Raw genomic sequence first — 21,879 nt, 5'->3', positions numbered from 1 at the left:
GTAACTTCTGAACGGTTTGGGCTACAAGTTTCCAGTCTATGGAAAGATGAGACTCTCACTAACACTATGGTGCTCTCCGTTTTGCTCTACAAGCCCTACGCGACTCGTCTGAAGTTGGTACCAGCGGTATGGCATCTTCTGTCAGTAGCGTGAGGGAGGAGGAGAGCAGAACACGGAGCACCACTGCATCACTGTTAAAAAGCCTGATCAACTACAGGTTGTCCTGTAAGCCAGTGTTACTCCTACATTCTCTATGAAGACAGCCCGTGTCCTCTCTCTGTCCTCATTTCATGTACTCTCTGTCCTTATTTCATTTCCTCTCTGTGTCCTTATTTCATGTCCTGTCTGTGTCCTTATTTCATTTCCTCTCTGTGTCCTTATTTCATGTCCTCTCTCTGTCCTTATTTAATGTCCTCTCTGTCCTTATTTCATGTCCTTTCTGTGTCCTTATTTCATGTCCTCTCTGTGTCCTTATTTCATGTCCTCTCTGTCCTTATTTCATGTCCTCTCTCTGTCCTTATTTCATGTCCTCTCTCTGTCCTTATTTCATGTCCTCTCTGTCCTTATTTCATGTCCTCTCTCTGTCCTTATTTCATGTTCTCTCTGTGTCCTTATTTCATGTCCTCTCTGTGTCCTTATTTCATGTACTCCCTGTCCTTATTTCATGTCCTCTCTGTGTCCTTATTTCATGTCCTCCCTGTCCTTATTTCAGATTCAGCTTTTGATGCTCGACTTTTAGAACAGTGCAACAACGTGCTACGTACATGTAGATACGTTTGGTCACACTCTAACTGGTAAGACATCCATATTATCTTAATCAACAGGTGTGTGCGTCTGCAGTGACGCATGTGTGTGTGTGTGTGTGTGTGTGTGTGTGTGTGTGTGTGTGTGTGTGTGTGTGTGTGTGTGTGTGTGTGTGTGTGTGTGTGTGTGTGTGTGTGTGTGTGTGTGTGTGCGTGCGTGCGTGCGTGTGTGTGGCTGCTTCATTCATGGTGTCATACTCTCCATGAAGAGATGAGACTGTATTATTAATGGTAGCTGGTGAGAGGAGAGTCTCTGTGAAGAGATGAGACTGTATTAATGGTAGCTGGTGAGAGGAGAGTCTCTGTGAAGAGATGGGACTGTATTAATGGTAGCTGGTGAGAGGAGAGTCTCCATGAAGAGATGGGACTGTATTAATGGTAGCTGGTGAGAGGAGAGTCTCCATGAAGAGATGAGACTGTATTAATGGTTGCTGGTGAGAGGAGAGTCTCCATGAAGAGATGAGACTGTATTAATGGTAGCTGGTGAGAGGAGAGTCTCTGTGAAGAGATGAGACTGTATTAATGGTAGCTGGTGAGAGGAGAGTCTCCATGAAGAGATGAGACTGTATTAATGGTAGCTGGTGAGAGGAGAGTCTCTGTGAATAAGAGAGAAAAATATTCTGCCCCACTAGGCTTTTCACTGATCCTGTACCATATGTGTGTGTGTGTGTGTGTGTGTGTGTGTGTGTGTGTGTGTGTGTGTGTGTGTGTGTGTGTGTGTGTGTGTGTGTGTGTGTGTGTGTGTGCGTGCGTTTGTGTGTGTGAATAATGCCTTTATGTGTGTGTCTTCAGAGTGATAACGGCACCTTAAGGAACATCCTGATTGCTTTTCCCTGAGTGGTTAGTGGGCCTGACGCCTGCTGGTACATTATAAATCATTTACTGTCATTTTGGAATGCAATATCCTTCTCTAAAATCCTTCCTGTTATTCTCTCTCTATTGTTATTGGACAGTACTCCTGCCTGCCCTATGTAGCTAGCTGCTAGCCACTGAGGCTGAGCCGGGGGGGGGGGGTGGGGGTGAGGTGGAAGGAGATGTCAGGGAGGGTGGTGTCAGGGCTGGCACCACTGGGGAACACCAGGAGGATGGCTTATTAGGATTTACAGTGTTGCTGCTGTCACTGAGAGGAGAGTGATACCTACGCTCTAGTTTATACCTCCTTATCTCCATCCCTCTCTCTCTCTGTCTCTCTCTGTCTCTCTCTCTCTCCCTATCTCTCTCTGTCCCTCTCGCTGTCTCTCTCTCTCTCTCTCTCTCAATTCAATTCAATTCAAGGGCTTTATTGGCATGGGAAACATGCGTTAACATTGCCAAAGCAAGTGAGGTAGATAATATATAAAGTGAAATAAACAATAATAATTAACAGTAAACATTACACATAGAGAAGTTTCAACACAATAAAGATATTACAAATGTCATATTATATATATATACAGTGTTTTAACAATGTACAAATGGTTAAAGGACACAAGATAAAATAAATAAGCATAAATATGGGTTGTATTTACAATGGTGTTTGTTCTTCACTGGTTGCCCTTTTCTCGTGGCAACAGGTCACAAATCTTGCTGCTGTGATGTCACACTGTGGAATTTCACCCAGTAGATATGGGAGTTTATCAAAATTGGATTTGTTTTCGAATTCTTTGTGGATCTGTGTAATCTGAGGGAAATATGTCTCTCTAATATGGTCATACATTGGGCAGGAGGTTAGGAAGTGCAGCTCAGTTTCCACCTCATTTTGTGGGCAGCAGAGCCATGTCTGCCTACGGTGGCCTTTCTCAATAGCAAGGCTATGCTCACTGAGTCTGTACATAGTCAAAGCTTTTCTCTCTCTCTCTCTCTCTCTCTCTCTCTCTCTCATCCCTCTCTCCATCTATATCTCCCTCTCTCCATCCATCTCTCTCTCCCGGTCTCTCTCTCTCTCTCTCTGTCCCTCTCTCTCTCTCTCTCTCTCTCTCTCTCTCTCTCTCTCTCTCTCTATCCCTCTCTCTCTTATCCCTCTATCTCTCCCTCTCTCCATACATCTCTCTTTCTCTCTCTCTCTCTCTCTCTCTCTCTCTCTCTCTCTCTCTCTCTCTCTCTCTGTAACAGAGAAAGTGTTCTGTGATGTCTTTATTTGTAGTAAAGAGAGGTAGAAAAACAGAATCTGAGAGGAAACATGACATTTTAATATATTAATGTTATTGGAAGTCATTAAAAACTGTTGATAGTGTAGGTTTTTGTGTTTTTCATTTTCTAAACAGTTATATAATGTTCCTTTGGTATGTATTTTGTATGTAATGTGAGATGGGGACATGGTAGAGACATTTTGTTATTGAGCTCGGTGCCATTTTAATCAGTAAACGGTCTGTGACTAAGTAGTGCAACACTTTACCCCAGCGACTCGGCGAGCCCTTGATTGTGTAGATTGATAGCAGGGTAAGTGCACTGTCATGTTTATGTGTTCTGGTTTTATATGACGACAGAAAATACTCTCGTCACCAGTCAATAGAACATTTGTGAATAAAAAAAAATGAGAGCAAACTGTTTGTCTGTCTCTCTGGAGTCATTCATTTTCCTGTGATCTTTTTTCTTCCCTGTCTCCAGCAGGCACGGGATGGAAGATCTGACGAGAGGGAGAGAGGACAGTGAATGAAGACCGTAAAGAAAAGAACTACCGCCACCTTTTCAGTTTTATCTGCTGAGCTCCAGACTGATGAGTGGATTTAAAGGTGCTGGACTGTCGGGCTGATAGACGGGAAGACAGCGGAAAGGGAAGACAGGGGAAAGGGAAGACAGGGGAAAGGGAAGACAGGGGAAAGGGAAGACAGGGGAAAGGGAAGACAGGGGAAGATAGGGGAAAGGGAAGACAGGAGAAGACAGGGGAAGACAGGGGAAAGGGAAGACAGGGGAAGACAGGGGAAGACAGGGAAGGGAAGAGAAGAGAGAAGATTTTGTGAGCTGAGGAGGAGACCCGACGTGTATGTTGGTCACTTGCAGTTGTTGCTGAGACTCACTCAGACGGACCATGTGGTTTTTGCCAAGGAGAAACTGTCGCCTCTCCTCTCAGCAGCAGGACCATGGTGCCCACATACCCAGCGCCATCTTCAGCCTCAGCATCACCACGTCTTTCTGGATCGTAACTTCTTCCTGGTGCTTGGTGGCCGTCCAAAGCCAGTCCTACCACCCCACTGTGAACACGCAGTATGGGAAACTCCGAGGGGTGAGAGTGCCCCTACCCAGTGAGATACTGGGACCGGTGGACCAGTATTTGGGGGTCCCGTATGCAGCCTCCCCAGTGGGGGAGAAACGCTTCCTGCCCCCCGAGCCGCCCTCCTCCTGGTCGGGGATAAAGAACACCACCCACTTTGCCCCCGTTTGCCCCCAGAATATTCACAACGCCGTGCCAGAGATTATGATGCCCATATGGTTCTCCTTCAGCCTGGATATAGTGGCCTCTTACATACAGGATCAAAACGAGGACTGTTTGTATCTAAACATCTACGTTCCTACGGAGGATGGTGAGTGGGTCGGGTATACGAGTACTAAACCAAACTCTTTAATCTCTTTTCTAGCTCTTATTCTATCTCTCTCTGAGACTGTGTGTCGCTACTGTAGTGTGTGTGTCGCATGCCGTGTTGTCCTCCCTGTGCATGCTGTGTCTGTGTCCTCCACCACCACCATCTCCAGCATCTTCATTCTGACTTGATCTTCCATGGGAGACATCTATTTTCATCAACTCTCCCTTTCCATGCCACCGTTTGAGGTTCCTCTTTGTGTTGATACCCCCGCCCCCCCCAAAAAAAATATATTACACAAAATGGTTGAAAAACCAATCAGATGTTGAAACAGATTGGGCCTAGTACTGTACCTTGGTGCACTCCCTTCCCTTACTGTCGTGAGTGTTCTGGGGAAAATATGATTAGCTATGAGCTATTAAACAATGATCTTCTGTAGGGTTGGTTGGTGAAATATTCTGGTACACTCAAGGCCTGTGGCATCAGACTAGACCATGTAGGACCCCTTACTTTCATATTCTTATCAACAGTTTGTCTTTGCGGTCTTGGTGAACTATAGGTTACAAGTGCAACAGACAAAATAATACAATATTTTGACTGAAGACCTAGAGTACCAGTCAAAAGTTTGGACACACCTACTCATTCAAGTGTTTGCCTTTATTTTTACTAGTTTGTACAATGTAGAATAATAGTGAAGACATCAAAATTATGAAATAACACATATGGAATCATGTAGTAACCAAAAAAGTGTTAAACAAATCAAACAATATTTTAGATTTTAGAATCTTCAAAGTAGCCACCCTTTGCCTTGATGACAGCTTTTGCACACTCTTGGCATTCTCTCAACCAGCTTCATGAGGAATGCTTTCCAACGGTCTAGAAGGAGTTCCCACATATGCTGAGCACTTGTTGGCTGCAAACCATCTCAATTGGGTTGAGGTCAGGTGATTGTGGAGGCCAGGTCATCTGATGCAGAACTCCATCACTCTCCTTCTTGGTCAAATAGCCCTTACACAAATCAAATCAAATCAAATCAAATGTTATTTGTCACATACACATGGTTAGCAGATGTTAATGCGAGTGTAGCGAAATGCTTGTGCTTCTAGTTCCGACAATGCAGTAATAACGAGCAAGTAATCTAACTAACAATTCCAAAAAAACTACTGTCTTATACACAGTGTAAGGGGATAAAGAATATGTGCATAAGGATATATGAATGAGTGATGGTACAGAGCAGCATAGGCAAGATACAGTAGATGATATCGAGTACAGTATATACATATGAGATAAGTATGTAAACCAAGTGGCATAGTTAAAGTGGCTAGTGATACATGTATTACATAAGGATGCAGTCGATGATATAGAGTACAGTATCAACGTATGCATAAGAGATGAACAATGTAGGGTAAGTAACATTATATAAGGCAGCATTGTTTAAAGTGGCTAGTGATATATTTACATCATTTCCCATCAATTCCCATGATTAAAGTGGCTGGAGTAGAGTCAGTGTCATTGACAGTGTGTTGGCAGTAGCCACTCAATGTTAGTGGTGGCTGTTTAACAGTCTGATGGCCTTGAGATAGAAGCTGTTTTTCAGTCTCTCGGTCCCAGCTTTGATGCACCTGTACTGACCTCGCCTTCTGGATGACAGCGGGGTGAACAGGCAGTGGCTCGGGTGGTTGATGTCCTTGATGATCTTTATGGCCTTCCTGTAGCATCGGGTGGTGTAGGTGTCCTGGAGGGCAGGTAGTTTGCCCCGGTGATGCGTTGTGCAGACCTCACTACCCTCTGGAGAGCCTTACGGTTGAGGGCGGTGCAGTTGCCATACCAGGCGGTGATACAGCCCGCCAGGATGCTCTCGATTGTGCATCTGTAGAAGTTTGTGAGTGCTTTTGGTGACAAGCCGAATTTCTTCAGCCTCCTGAGGTTGAAGAGGCGCTGCTGCGCCTTCCTCACGATGCTGTCTGTGTGAGTGGACCAATTCAGTTTGTCTGTGATGTGTATGCCGAGGAACTTAAAACTTGCTACCCTCTCCACTACTGTTCCATCGATGTGGATGGGGGTGTTCCCTCTGCTGTTTCCTGAAGTCCACAATCATCTCCTTAGTTTTGTTGACGTTGAGTGTGAGGTTATTTTCCTGACACCACACTCCGAGGGCCCTCACCTCCTCCCTGTAGGCCGTCTCGTCGTTGTTGGTAATCAAGCCTACCACTGTTGTGTCGTCCGCAAACTTGATGATTGAGTTGGAGGCGTGCGTGGCCACGCAGTCGTGGGTGAACAGGGAGTACAGGAGAGGGCTCAGAACGCACCCTTGTGGGGCCCCAGTGTTGAGGATCAGCGGGGAGGAGATGTTGTTGCCTACCCTCACCACCTGGGGGCGGCCCGTCAGGAAGTCCAGTACCCAGTTGCACAGGGCGGGGTCGAGACCCAGGGTCTCGAGCTTGATGACGAGCTTGGAGGGTACTATGGTGTTGAATGCCGAGCTGTAGTCGATGAACAGCATTCTCACATAGGTATTCCTCTTGTCCAGATGGGTTAGGGCAGTGTGCAGTGTGGTTGAGATTGCATCGTCTGTGGACCTATTTGGGCGGTAAGCAAATTGGAGTGGGTCAAGGGTGTCAGGTAGGGTGGAGGTGATATGGTCCTTGACTAGTCTCTCAAAGCACTTCATGATGACGGATGTGAGTGCTACGGGCGGTAGTCGTTTAGCTCAGTTACCTTAGCTTTCTTGGGAACAGGAACAATGGTGGCCCTCTTGAAGCATGTGGGAACAGCAGACTGGTATAGGGATTGATTGAATATGTCCGTAAACACACCGGCCAGCTGGTCTGCGCATGCTCTGAGGGCGCGGCTGGGGATGCCGTCTGGGCCTGCAGCCTTGCGAGGGTTAACACGTTTAAATGTCTTACTCACTTCGGCTGCAGTGAAGGAGAGACCGCATGTTTCCGTTGCAGGCCGTGTCAGTGGCACTGTATTGTCCTCAAAGCGGGCAAAAAGTTATTTAGTCTGCCTGGGAGCAAGACATCCTGGTCCGTGACTGGGCTGGGTTTCTTCCTGTAGTCCGTGATTGACTGTAGACCCTGCCACATGCCTCTTGTGTCTGAGCCGTTGAATTGAGATTCTACTTTGTCTCTGTACTGGCGCTTAGCTTGTTTGATAGCCTTGCGGAGGGAATAGCTGCACTGTTTGTATTCAGTCATGTTACCAGACACCTTGCCCTGATTAAAAGCAGTGGTTCGTGCCTTCAGTTTCACACGAATGCTGCCATCAATCCACGGTTTCTGGTTAGGGAATGTTTTAATCGTTGCTATGGGAACGACATCTTCAACGCACGTTCTAATGAACTCGCACACCGTATCAGCGTATTCGTCAATGTTGTTGTCTGACGCAATACGAAACATCTCCCAGTCCACGTGATGGAAGCAGTCTTGGAGTGTGGAGTCAGCTTGGTCGGACCAGCGTTGGACAGACCTCAGCGTGGGAGCTTCTTGTTTTAGTTTCTGTCTGTAGGCAGGGATCAACAAAATGGAATCGTGGTCAGCTTTTCCGAAAGGGGGGCGGGGCAGGGCCTTATATGCGTCGCGGAAGTTAGAGTAACAATGATCCAGGGTCTTTCCACCCCTGGTTGCGCAATCGATATGCTGATAAAATTTAGGGAGTCTTGTTTTCAGATTAGCCTTGTTAAAATCCCCAGCTACAATGAATGCAGCCTCCGGATAAATCGTTTCCAGTTTGCAGAGAGTTAAATAAAGTTCGTTCAGAGCCATCGATGTGTCTGCTTGGGGGGGGATATATACGGCTGTGATTATAATCGAAGAGAATTCTCTTGGTAGATAATGCGGTCTACATTTGATTGTGAGGAATTCTAAATCAGGTGAACAGAAGGATTTGAGTTCCTGTATGTTTCTTTCATCACACCATGTCACTTTGGCCATAAGGCATACGCCCCCGCCCGTCTTCTTACCAGAAAGATGTTTGTTTCTGTCGGCGCGATGTGTGGAGAAACCCGCTGGCTGCACCGCTTCGGATTGCGTCTCTCCAGTTAGCCATGTTTCCGTGAAGCAGAGAACGTTACAGTCTCTGATGTCCCTCTGGAATGCTACCCTTGCTCGGATTTCATCAACCTTGTTGTCAAGAGACTGGACATTGGCAAGAAGAATGCTAGGGAGTGGTGCACGATGTGCCCGTCTCCGGAGTCTGACCAGAAGACCGCTTCGTTTCCCTCTTTTTCTGAGTCGTTTTTTTTTTTGGGGGTCGCTGCATGTGATCCACTCGGTTACACTGGTTGTAAGGCAGAACACAGGATCCGCATCGCGAAAAACATATTCTTGGTCGTACTGATGGTGAGTTGACGCTGATCTTATATTCAGTAGTTCTTCTCGGCTGTATGTAATGAAACCTAAGATGACCTGGGGTACTAGTGTAAGAAATAACACGTAAAAAAACAAAAAACTGCATAGTTTCCTAGGAACGCGAAGCGAGGCGGCCATCTCTGTCGGCGCCGGAAGTCCGGAGGTGTGTTGGGTCATTGTCCTGCAAGTCCCACTAAGCGCAAACCAGATGGTTTATTTAACTTTTTCTATTTCACCTTTAATTAACCAGGTAAGCTAGGTGAGAACACCTTTATTTAACCAGGTAAGCCAGGTGAGAACACCTTTATTTAACCAGGTAAGCTAGGTGAGAACACCTTTATTTAACCAGGTAAGCTAGGTGAGAACACCTTTATTTAACCAGGTAGGCTAGTTGAGAACACCTTTATTTAACCAGGTAGGCTAGGTGAGAACACCTTTATTTAACCAGGTAAGCTAGGTGAGAACACCTTTATTTAACCAGCTAGGCTAGGTGAGAACACCTTTATTTAACCAGGTAAGCTAGGTGAGAACACCTTTATTTAACCAGCTAGGCTAGGTGAGAACACCTTTATTTAACCAGGTAGGCTAGGTGAGAACACCTTTATTTAACCAGGTAGGCCAGGTGAGAACACCTTTATTTAACCAGCTAGGCTAGGTGAGAACACCTTTATTTAACCAGGTAGGCCAGGTTAGAACACCTTTATTTCACCAGGTAAGCTAGGTGAGAACACCTTTATTTAACCAGCTAGGCTAGGTGAGAACACCTTTATTTAACCAGCTAGGCTAGGTGAGAACACCTTTATTTAACTAGGTAAGCCAGGTGAGAACACCTTTATTTAACCAGGTAAGCCAGGTGAGAACACCTTTATTTAACCAGGTAAGCCAGGTGAGAACACCTTTATTTAACCAGGTAAGCTAGGTGAGAACACCTTTATTTAACCAGGTAAGCCAGGTGAGAACACCTTTATTTAACCAGGTAGGCCAGGTGAGAACACCTTTATTTAACCAGGTAAGCTAGGTGAGAACACCTTTATTTAACCAGCTAGGCTAGGTGAGAACACCTTTATTTAACCAGGTAAGCCAGGTGAGAACACCTTTATTTAACCAGGTAAGCTAGGTGAGAACACCTTTATTTAACCAGGTAAGCTAGGTGAGAACACCTTTATTTAACCAGGGAGGCTAGGTGAGAACACCTTTATTTAACCAGGTAAGCTAGGTGAGAACACCTTTATTTAACCAGGTAGGCCAGGTGAGAACACCTTTATTTAACCAGGTAAGCTAGGTGAGAACACCTTTATTTAACCAGCTAGGCTAGGTGAGAACACCTTTATTTAACCAGGTAAGCCAGGTGAGAACACCTTTATTTATCCAGGTAGGCCAGGTGAGAACACCTTTATTCATCCAGGTTGGCTAGGTGAGAACAAGTTCTCATTTACAACTGCGACCTGGCCAAGATAAAGCAAAGCAGTGCGACACAAACAACAACACAGAGTTACACATGGAATAAACAAGCGTACAGTCAATAACACAATAGAAAAAAATTAAGTCTATATACAGTGTGTGCAAATGGTGTGAGGAGGTAAGGCAATAAATAGGCCATGGTAGTGAAGTAATTACAATTTAGCAAATTAACACTGGAGTGTTAATGAGCAGATGATGATGTGCAAGGAGAGATACTGGTGTACAAAAGAGCAGAGAAGTCAATAAAAACAATACGGGGATGAGGTAGGTAGATTGGGTGGGCTATTTACGGATGGACTATGTACAGCTGCAGCGATCGGTTAGCTTCTCAGATAGCTGATGTTTAAAGTTAGTGAGGGACAAATAAGTCTTTACCTAGCATGGACTTATAGATGACCTGGAGCCAGTGGGTCAGGCGACGAATAGGTAGCGAGGGCCAACCAACTAGAGCGTACAGGTCGCAGTGGTGGGTTGTATATGGGGCTTTGGTGACAAAACGGACGGCACTGTGATAGACTGCATCCAGTTTGCTGAGTAGAGTGTTGGAGGCTATTTTGTAAATGACATCTCCAAAGTCGAGGATCGGTAGGATAGTCAGTTTTACGAGGGTATGTTTGGCAGCGTGAGTGAAGGAAGCTTTGTTGCGAAATAGGAAGCCAATTCTAGATTTTTTGGGGGGATTGTAGATGCATAATATGAGGCTGGAAGGAGAGTTTACAGTCTGGCCAGACACCTAGGTATTTGTAGTTGTCCACATATTCTAAGTCAGAACCGTCCAGAGTGGTGATGCTAGTCGTGCGGGCGGGTGCGGGGAGCGAGCGGTTGAATAGCATGCATTTGGTTTTGCTAGCGTTTAAGAGCAGTTGGAGGCCACAGAAGGAGTGTTGTGTGGCATTGAAGCTCGTTTGGAGATTTGTTAACACAGTGTCCAAAGAAGGGCCAGATGTATACAGAATGGTGTCGTTTGCGTAGAGGTAGATCAGGGAATCACCCGCAGCAAAAGTGACATTGTTGATATATACAGAGAAAAGAGTCAGCCCGAGAATTGAACCCTGTGGTACCTCCATAGAGACTGCCAGAGGTGCGAACAACAGGCCCTCCAATTTGACACACTGAACTCTATCTGAATAGTAGTTGGCAAACCAGGCGAGGCAGTCATTTGAGAAACCAAGGCTGTTGAATCTGCCGATAATTATACGGTTATTGACAGAGCCGAAAGCCTTGGCCAGGTTGATGAAGACTTCTGCACAGTACTGTCTTTTATCGATGGAGGTTATGATATCGTTCAGTACCTTGAGCGTGGCTGAGGTGCACCCGTGACCGGCTCGGAAACCCGATTGCACAGCGGAGAAGGTACGGTAGGATTCGAAATGGTCAGTGATCTGTTTAGAAAGGCAGGGCAGGATGTATATAGGTCTATAACATTTTGGGTCTAGAGTGTCACCCGCTTTGAAGAGGGGGATGACCGCGGCAGCTTTCCAATCTTTAGGGATCTCGGACGATACGAAAGAGAGGTTGAACAGACTGGTAATACGGGGTGCAACAATGGTGGTGGATAATTTTAGAAAGAGAGGGTCCAGATTGTCTAGCCCAGCTGATTTGTACAGGTCCAGGTTTTGCAACTCTTTCAGAACATCTGCTATCTGGATTTGGGTGAAGGAGAGGCTGGGGAGGCTTGGGCAAGTAGCTTCGGGGGGGTGCAGTGCTGTTGGCCGGGGTTGGGGTAGCTAGGAGGAAAACATGGCCAGCCGTAGAGAGATGCTTATTGAAATTCTCGATTATCGTGGATTTATCGGTGGTGTTACCTAGCCTCAGTGCAGTTGACAGCTAGGAGGAGGTGTCATGGAATATTCTAATCAAGTGAGAGAGACTGTTATTTCTTCAAAAAATCATCTTGATTTAATATGGATTAATTATTGAAATAATAAAGCTGGTCGATCCCACACTCTGAAGTGTGATGCCGAGAGCTCAATGAGCACAACTGAGCCACAGTCTTTTGTAGTTAAGACATCTGGAATACGTCAAAAAGTTAGGATTTGTATGTGAGGAAGGAGTATCCCCCGGGCCAGATAGCATTTACTGTGAAGACTGTTCCAATTGTACAGAAACCAGGCCCAGGCCCCTAAGACAAGGTTCCTCCCATCAGCCGTCCAGAAACATCCCCTTCCTGGTACCTCACCGTATACAAGTACCAACTCATTCTATAGAATGCAAGCTATAGGTTTTATCACCAAGTCATCATAAATCAACCCCCAGAAGCCTAACTCAGTCCCACAGAAACAGATGAGAGAGTACTGAGAAACATCATTTGATGCATAAACAGTATGAAAACTGTAATCTTTCTACAATAGATGGCGTATCGCTGCAGAATACTGTGGTAACCATTTTGGTTAAATGTGCCTTGAATTCTAAATCAATCAACGATAGTGTCACCAGCATAGCACCCCCGCACCATCACACCACCTCCTCCATGCTTCACAGTGGAAACCACACATGCAGAGATCATATGTTCACCTACTCTGCGTCTCACAAAGACACGGCAGTTGGAACCAGAAATCTCAAATTTGGACTCATCAGACCACAGGACAGATTTCCAGTCTAATGTTCATTTCTTGGCCCAAGCAAGTCTCTTCTTATTATTGGTGTCCTTTAGTTGTGTTTTATTTGCATCTATACGACCATGAAGGCCTGATTCATGCTCTGAACAGTTGATGTTGAGATGGGTCTATTACTTGAACTCTGTGAAGCATTTATTTGGGCTGCAATCTGAGGTGCAGTTAACTCTAATGAATTTATCCTCTGCAGCAGAGGTAACTCTGGGCCTTCCTTTCCTGTGGCAGTCCTCATGAGAGCCAGTTGTATCATAGCGCTTTATGGTTTTTGCAACTGCACTTGAAGAAACTTTCAAAGTTCTTGAAATGTTCCATATTGACTGACCTTCATGTCTTAAAGTAATGATGGACTGCTGTTTGTCTTTGCCTATTTGAACTGATCTTGGCATAATCTGGACTTGGTCCTTTAACAAATAGGGCTATTTTCTGTATACCATCCCTACCTTGTCCTAACACAGCTGATTGGCTCGAACACATTTAGAAGGAAATAAATTCCACAAATGAACTTTTAACAAGCCACACCTGTTAATTGAAATCCATTCCTGGTGACTTCCTCATGAAGCTGGTTGAGGGAATGCCTAAAGTGTGCAAAGATGTCATCAAAGGTGGATACTTTGAAGAATCTCAAATATAAAATATATTTTGATTTGTTTAACACTTTTTAGGATACTACATTTAAAAAATATATATATTTAACCTTTATTTATACAAGCATTTCTCATTGAGATTGAGAACATCTCTTTTCAAGAGAGACTTGGTCCAATAGCAGCAGTGGGAACAAAGTTTCAGACAAAACAACTTACATCCACTAGCACAACATTAAACAAAACTGTAGACACACATACAGTACATCAATGACATATTACGTTAAAAAACACGCAAGTCTTGACTAAAAAAACAGCTGTCCTAAAGACAATTACACTCTTCTGTGATATATACAATAGATCAAGTGTTTAAACTCCACCAACGGAACTACATCATCAAATGTTTAAATGTTCAGGAGATAATTCATGATTCCATATGTGTTTAATTCATAGTTTTGATGTAGAAAACAGTAAAAGTAACGAAAAACCCTTGAAAGAGTAGGTGTGTCTAAACTATTGACTGGTGCTGTACATTTCAATCCATTAAGACCCACACAGCGAAGCTTGAAATGGTAAGTTGTCCCAGTATCATAATGATGCAAAATATTGCATACAATTTCATTGTAATTTGAACAGCAAATACTGTTGTCAATGTGCTGGAACAGGCATTGATTTGAGGAAAGCTACTGTGTGGTGGTAAGGGGTCTTATATAGAAGTGCATGTGAATATGGGCTTCTTGTGTTCCGACGTGCAGCAAATTCATTCCACCATTTTGGAATATTTCTGCAGAAACACCCCCAGTTACTCTCTGGACAGACCCTCTGTCGTTGTTGTTGATGAGGGAGGGAGGGAGGGATGGGGAGGTATGGGGGGTTTGGGGGGGGGTTTGGCTCAATCTGAAGTTGTTGCATGTCACCTTCCAGGTCTTTTCCAGAGCCTTCTGTTATTTTGTAGTTTTTTTTATTCATTTTACAGTCAAAAGAATATCCAAGGAATGTGCCAGGAAACCCAACAAGAAAATGTGTAGAAAAGGAGGTATGTAAGACAGACAACATGGTGGGACTGAAAGAGAACGAGAGAGGAGAGAAAATGCCTCGTCTCTAAAGCCAGATGTCAGCACCTATCAACCCTCAAATCAAACTGTTAATTGGGATGAGCAGTTGACCTACAGTTCTCATTAACCTGGACGCGTGTGTGTGTGTGCGTGCGTGCGTGTGTGCGTGTGTGCGTGCGTGTGTGCGTGCGTGCCTGCGTGTGTGCGTGCGTGCGTGCGTGTATGTGTGTGTTAAGAAATAAAAGAGAAGTTGTCAGGAATTCCCCCTGTAACATTAAGTCCCTAAAGATTGATTGAATGCTTTGCATGTATTTGTCATCAATAGGTTTGATTTGTATATGAAAGCACTGCATTGTATGTATTTTATTTTACACACAACTTAATTGTTTATCAAAACCAATTCAAACATGACAATGTGGATGGAATTGGTCCAACAAGTCAGTAATTGACTTCCAGGCTAAATCACGACGACAACCAGATCAATTCTTCTGAATGGAAATAACAAGGCTGATTCAATCAGAAGCAGAACTGCCAATTTAAAATCATGTAACACAAATCAGAGTTAAAGGGGCAATCTGTGATTGGTACATCCTTTTTTTCCGACTTAAATCAAATATATTGTAATTTTTTCTTCTAATCCTGGATTGCCCCTTTAAAGTTATGTAAAACTAAATCAGGGTTGGAATGAGAGGAACTTTTCAGTCATTTTTGTGTATTCTCTGATCGAACATAAAGAATTATTGCAAGAATTTGTCAAAGGAGAGAAGAAAAGAAACCATTTGAGGCTGTTGATTACATCGTCACACAACAGTCGAGGAATGCATTCCAAATGGCACTCTAGTCCCTACATAGTGGACTACAGGGCCAATAGGGTGCTATTTGGGATGTAACAAGTTCTGTCTGGAAATCATAACTCACAACAAGCAAATATTCTCCTGCAGAGAGAAAGATGCATCACCGTGTTGAGATAGATTGGATTAGAGTCATTACACCTCTTGGACTTCATACAAACTTTGATATTACTTTCAATACAGCGAATGAATGGATACAAACCATTGTCAATATACTGTAACTATTATTTGCCTTTTTCTGCGACAACAGTAAGTTCTGTACTGTCATTTCCAGGTAAAGTTCATTGTTTTAATCACAGCAAAAAGGCCATGAATCTCATATTTGCCAAAAGCCAGTTAATTGACCTATAAACATTATCATTATCAGAAGCCTTAATATTAAAGCTCATATTGAACCTAAATTTAACGTTCTGTTAGTTTAAGCAGTCGGAAATATCAGACACGTTACGTTTGAAGCTCAGCAATTAACCTTGCCTAGTGATCTTGCAGACGCACACACACACACACACACACACACACACACACACACACACACACACACACACACACACACACACACAGTCCTGTTCACTTTAGTAAACCAATTTAGTTTGAGACAGACGGAGCCCCCCCAGGCGTTTCTGAATTAGTCCCAGTAGTAGAATACACACAGAAATATCACTTTAATATTCAACCTGCACTTGGAAACATTTTCAATTATCTTCCTCATGTTTTGTAATGAGGAAATGGTTTATCGTATGTTTGCTATGTTGCTTTTGTGACATATGATTGTGCTGAAGGGGTGACTGTGAATGTGTCTTAAATGGCACCCTATTCCCTATATAGTGCACTACTTTTGATCATGGTCCATAGGGCTCTTATCAAAAGTAGCGCACTATGTAGGGAACAGGGTGAGATTTGGGACGTGCTTAGTGTGTTCCATGGCCTCTCAGCATCCTCTTCAACACTAGAGCTGTAATTTTCTAGCTCATTGAAATGGAAAGGGTTGCTGGGACAGTTTAAATTGTAATTCTGAAATGTTTCATTTGGAATAACTTTGGTCTTCGTTGAAGTTTGTTATCTAATGCATGGATATACAGCATTGATTATTATGTTGTGCTACAGTATGTTGAAAGCTTCTCGTGATGCGAACTTCGTTCAACTTCAGCAAGTATGTTAATGAAATAATTGGATCTAATCATGATTCTGCTCTAGAAGGAGTGAGTGTAAGGATAGTAAAAATCAAATCAGGTCATTCCTTTTACAACAATGGGATTCTAGAATGACATGATAATCCATACAGTACATTCTAGAATGACATGATAATCCATGCAGTACATTCTAGAGTGACATGATAATCCATGCAGTACATTCTAGAGTGACATGATAAACCATGCAGTACATTCTAGAGTGACATGATAATCCATGCAGTACATTCTAGAGTGACATGATAATCCATGCAGTACATTCTAGAGTGACATGATAATCCAGGCAGTACATTCTAGAGTGACATGATAATCCATGCAGTACATTCTAGAGTGACATGATAATCCATGCAGTACATTCTAGAATGACATGATAATCCATGCAGTACATTCTAGAGTGACATGATAATCCATGCAGTACATTCTAGAATGACATGATAATCCATGCAGTACATTCTAGAATGACATGATAATCCATGCAGTACATTCTAGAATGACATGATAATCCATGCAGTACATTCTAGAATGACATGATAATCCATGCAGTACATTCTAGAGTGACATGATAATCCATACAGTACATTCTAGAATGACATGATAATCCATGCAGTACATTCTAGAGTGACATGATAATCCATTACATTCTAGAATGACATGATAATCCATGCAGTACATTCTAGAGTGACATGATAATCCATGCAGTACATTCTAGAGTGACATGATAATCCATGCAGTACATTCTAGAGTGACATGATAATCCATGCAGTACATTCTAGAGTGACATGATAATCCAGGCAGTACATTCTAGAATGACATGATAATCCATGCAGTACATTCTAGAATGACATGATAATCCATGCAGTACATTCTAGAGTGACATGATAATCCATACAGTACATTCTAGAATGACATGATAATCCATGCAGTACATTCTAGAGTGACATGATAATCCATACAGTACATTCTAGAATGACATGATAATCCATGCAGTACATTCTAGAGTGACATGATAATCCATGCAGTACATTCTAGAGTGACATGATAATCCATGCAGTACATTCTAGAGTGACATGATAATCCATGCAGTACATTCTAGAGTGACATGATAATCCAGGCAGTACATTCTAGAGTGACATGATAATCCAGGCAGTACATTCTAGAGTGACATGATAATCCATGTACTACATTTCTACAATAGTACAGAACATGTTGATTGTGCGTTTCAGTTTCTGTCCCTCCTGTTACTTTCTTAGTAATTGTAGAGTAATATGTGTCAGTTGTGTGTGAAGTTATGGACTCCATTGAAACACCTCTAACAGTTGGACCTTTATATTGGAACAGAGTCATACACCCACCAGGGATCTGTTGGTACAGTATCTACAAACCCTTTAATTATAACAGCTATATTGTGAAGCTCCAATCTCTTCATGAACATGGATCCTCAAGAGGTACACTGATTAATTCTGAGGAAGAAGCGTGGCATTCGGCTTGCGATACAATGGTTGTATGATTGTTGCCAAGCAACAATAAGCAGTCGTGATAGGAGCGCGTCACGCCTTTGTCTTGTTTGTCAGCACTCAATTGAATGATTTCAGGTCCAGTTCAGCATCCCTAGACAATGATGTGAGGAGAAAAGTTCAGGTACCATTACAATGAAAATACATAAGGCTACATACTATATACTGAATTGAGCCAAACTATACCAACAGAGAGAAGGCTATAGTATGATGACACCACTCAACAAGTATAACGACACAAGGCGAGATACTGCTCAGCAAGTATAACGACACAAGGCGAGGCGCCGCTCAACAAGTATAACGACACAAGGCGAGGTGCCGCTCAACAAGTATAACGACACAAGGCGAGGTGCTGCTCAACAAGTATAACGACACAAGGCGAGGTGCCGCTCAACAAGTATAACGACACAAGGCGAGGTGCCGCTCAACAAGTATAACGACACAAGGCGAGGTGCCGCTCAACAAGTATAACGACACAAGGCGAGGTGCCGCTCAACAAGTATAACGACACAAGGCGAGGTGCCGCTCAACAAGTATAACGACACAAGGCGAGACGCCGCTCAACAAGTATAACGACACAAGGCGAGACCCAGATGCAGAAAAGGGAGATTGTAGAATTGTGGAACTCGCACTTCTCGTCTTTCACAAATAGTTGGTTCTCCAGGAGGCGCTGAAGGACTTGTCGTACATGGAGGACGTGTTCTTGGGCAGAATTGGGGGGGGGGGACAGGATTACGTCGAGGGAGACGAACACAAAATGATTTAACATGTCCCAGAGCACATCGTTTACCAGGGCCTGGAAGACTGCCCATTGGTGAGACCAAACGGCATGACCAGGTACTTATAATGTCCACCGGTAGTGTTGAAAGCGGTCTTCCACTCATCTCCTTCGCATATCCAAATCAGGTGGTAGGCATTCCGAAGGTCCAGCTTGGAAGGCTTCGAAGGTCACCCCTAAAGAAAGGTGGAGCACTAACCTCTGACTTCACAACCAGATTCAGTTTGGACGCATCAATAAAAGTTGACCCACATTGATCAGACAGGGGAAACTGCTGGGATTGGTGAGGGGAATGGGCCGGAGAAAGACTTGAAGTCCCAGGCTGCAGTAAACTCGCTCTGATAGGTTCTCCTATCTCTGAACCAATCTGCTTAATAAGGTCACTAAGCTGACTCGGAGGTGTCCCATTATTACTGAGGACTGGGGATGATGGTACATCAAGAGACCGAGGTGGGATACCGTGTTCAGGTGGAGTAAACAGCCTACCCCTCCCAGTGCTTGTAAACTCAGGACTAGCAAACACTCTACTCCCAGGAGCTGACTGTACAAATGGTGTAAATGCAAGGACACCCCTCCCTCTACCCACACTAAAATCCCCAGCATAACTCATCTTATGGACTTGAGAGTCTTCCATGGCTCAATAGAGCACTAAAATACAATGTCATTTACTGCAGACAAATACACAAAAAATGCAATAAACAAATTCCCTCAAAACATGCAAATAAACACCAATACCCTTATCTAGTGAATATGCTACTTTCACCTTCACTATTTACAGTATACATTCACTTATAGCAAACCATCAACAAGTGCGCATGCGCAGATCGCGCATCTCATCCACATGTTCAGCTCCGATGGTCGGCTTGAGCTGACCAGTCGGCAGGTCGCGGCATCAGTTTGTAGCGTGGTTCGTTCTGCGTTGTGTACTTTTAATTAGAACGCTGCCACAACTGAAGGTCTGCTAGTTGAATTATTTATATTTGTCCTGCACACAAAGAGACAACACACATTATGTTAACCCTTTGCACAGTCACAGCTCTCAGGCACCCTGCTAGCCGAAGGTCAGGCAAAAGAGAACAATAAGGGGGTATGGAAATACAGATAACCCGCGATGGACCAAACCAAAATATACAAAACTTTTACAATCACATGTATGTACAATATTGATGTGAAAAAGTGTTTGTACACCAAAGAAAAACATTAGCTATGCAGCTGTAATTAAATAAAAAAATACACTGAATTATTATTATTATTATCAAAGTATTAACAACATTATTAACGTCCCTTGACCTGGCCTATTTTAATTGGTCCTTGTGTGCAACTTGGTGCATAATCTAGGGGAACAACAGAACAACACTGCTACATATGCATACTAATAATATGCATATATTAGCATCTGGGACAGAGTAGCAGGCAGTTTACTCTGGGCACCTTATTCATCCAAGCTACTCAATACTGCCCCCCTGTCACCAAGAAGTTAAGGAAATGACAGAACGGACTCCATCCCAGGATTGATCACGTGCTCCAGTCGATAACAGGGATGTGTTTTTGGAGCCAAGAAAATCCCAAAACAGGAACATGGGGGGAAATCAATGATGAGATGCTGTATTGATCAACTGTGATTTCCTGATACCGGCAGATTAACGGGAACAATGCTGTGGGTAACTCTTCCAATGGATCAGCCATCCAGTGCGCGGATGTCCATGGAAACAGAGAGGAGTCACACCCATGTCACACCCTGACCATAGAGAGACAATTTTTATTCTCTATTTTGGTTAAGTCAAGGTGTGTCTAGGGTGGGTGATCTAGTGTATTTATATCTATGTTGGCCTGGCATGGTTCCCAATCAGAGGCAGCTGTTTATCGTTGTCTCTGATTGGGGATCATATTTAGGCAGCCATTTCCCCACTGTGTTTTGTGGGATCTTGTTTTGAGTTAGCGCATGTAGCACCTCTGATGTTACGGTTAGTTGTTGGTTTCCTTTTGTTTTTGTAAGTTTCACTAAAATTAAGATGTGGAACTCAGAGCACGCTGCGCCTTGGTCCGTCTCTCCACACAGCCGTGACAGTCCATAAAACTCTCATCTGCCTGAGTCAATGAGAACCCAGTGAGACTTAGACAGGTCTCCCCACAGCAGGATCACATAAAAAGGGAGTGTGGGTAATGGCTCACAAGAGTACTTATACCTACTAAAGAAATAGGCATCTTAACAGTGCAGGTCCTTCAGCCCCATAGTACAGACAATAGTTGGAGCTCACCCTACGTGAACGTTCCCTAAGCGATAATCTAGCTCTGCCCAGTTGCATAGGTTTAGGAGTAACAGACTCACCCGTTGCATATGTTTCTCGAGGGAGCTCGGGTGGCTTCAGTTCTTCTCAGAAATGCACACTCCTCGAGGGACCTCGGGTGGCTTCAGTTCTTCTCAGAAATGCACACTTCTCGGGGGAGCTCGGGTGGCTTCAGTTCTTCTCAGAAATGCACACTCCTCGAGGGAGCTCGGGTGGCTTCAGTTCTTCTCAGAAATGCACACTTCTCGAGGGAGCTCGGGTGGCTTCAGTTCGTCTCAGAAATGCACACTCCTCGAGGGAGCTCGGGTGGCTTCAGTTCTTCTCAGAAATGCACACTTCTCAAGGAGCTCGGGTGGCTTCAGTTCGTCTCAGAAATGCACACTTCTCAAAGGAGCTCGGGTGGCTTCAGTTCGTCTCAGAAATGCACACTTCTCAAAGGAGCTCGGGTGGCTTCAGTTCATCTCAGAAATGCACACTCCTCGAGGGAGCGCGGGTGGCTTCAGTTCTTCTCAGAAATGCACACTTCTCGAAGGAGCTCGGGTGGCTTCAGTTCGTCTCAGAAATGCACACTTCTCAAAGGAGCTCGGGTGGCTTCAGTTCGTCTCAGAAATGCACACTTCTCAAAGGAGCTCGGGTGGCTTCAGTTCGTCTCAGAAATGCACACTCCTCGAGGGAGCGCGGGTGGCTTCAGTTCTTCTCAGAAATGCACACTTCTCGAAGGAGCTCGGGTGGCTTCAGTTCGTCTCAGAAATGCACACTCCTCGAGGGAGCGCGGGTGGCTTCAGTTCTTCTCAGAAATGCACACTTCTCAAAGGAGCTCGGGTGGCTTCAGTTCTTCTCAGAAATGCACACTCCGGCGTTCTCATAATCGAGGTCCAATGGTAACTCCAGAGCTGC

General features: G+C 44.1%; 1 protein-coding gene across 3 annotated transcripts in view; it reads left to right on the top strand.

Annotated features, from left to right (window-relative positions):
* The first annotated feature begins 3,661 nt into the window (after positions 1 to 3,661).
* LOC112257007 (neuroligin-3-like) overlaps positions 3,662 to 21,879 on the top strand; it is a 319,809-nt gene continuing 301,591 nt past the window's right edge. The window contains exons 1-2 of one of the 3 annotated variants that reach the window (XM_042303399.1): positions 3,662 to 4,303; positions 14,286 to 14,345. In XM_042303399.1, coding sequence (XP_042159333.1) covers positions 3,811 to 4,303; positions 14,286 to 14,345 — 553 coding nt within the window. In that variant the 5' untranslated portion in view covers positions 3,662 to 3,810. The remainder of the gene's footprint in view (positions 4,304 to 14,285; positions 14,346 to 21,879) is intronic. The other 2 variants (XM_042303397.1, XM_042303398.1) reach the window with 2 other exon arrangements.

This window comes from Oncorhynchus tshawytscha, linkage group LG21 (genome assembly GCF_018296145.1).
Source record: "Oncorhynchus tshawytscha isolate Ot180627B linkage group LG21, Otsh_v2.0, whole genome shotgun sequence".
NCBI lineage: Eukaryota > Metazoa > Chordata > Actinopteri > Salmoniformes > Salmonidae > Oncorhynchus > Oncorhynchus tshawytscha.
Note: the sequence above shows the minus strand (reverse complement) of the source record. Positions and strands in the feature narration are given on the sequence as shown.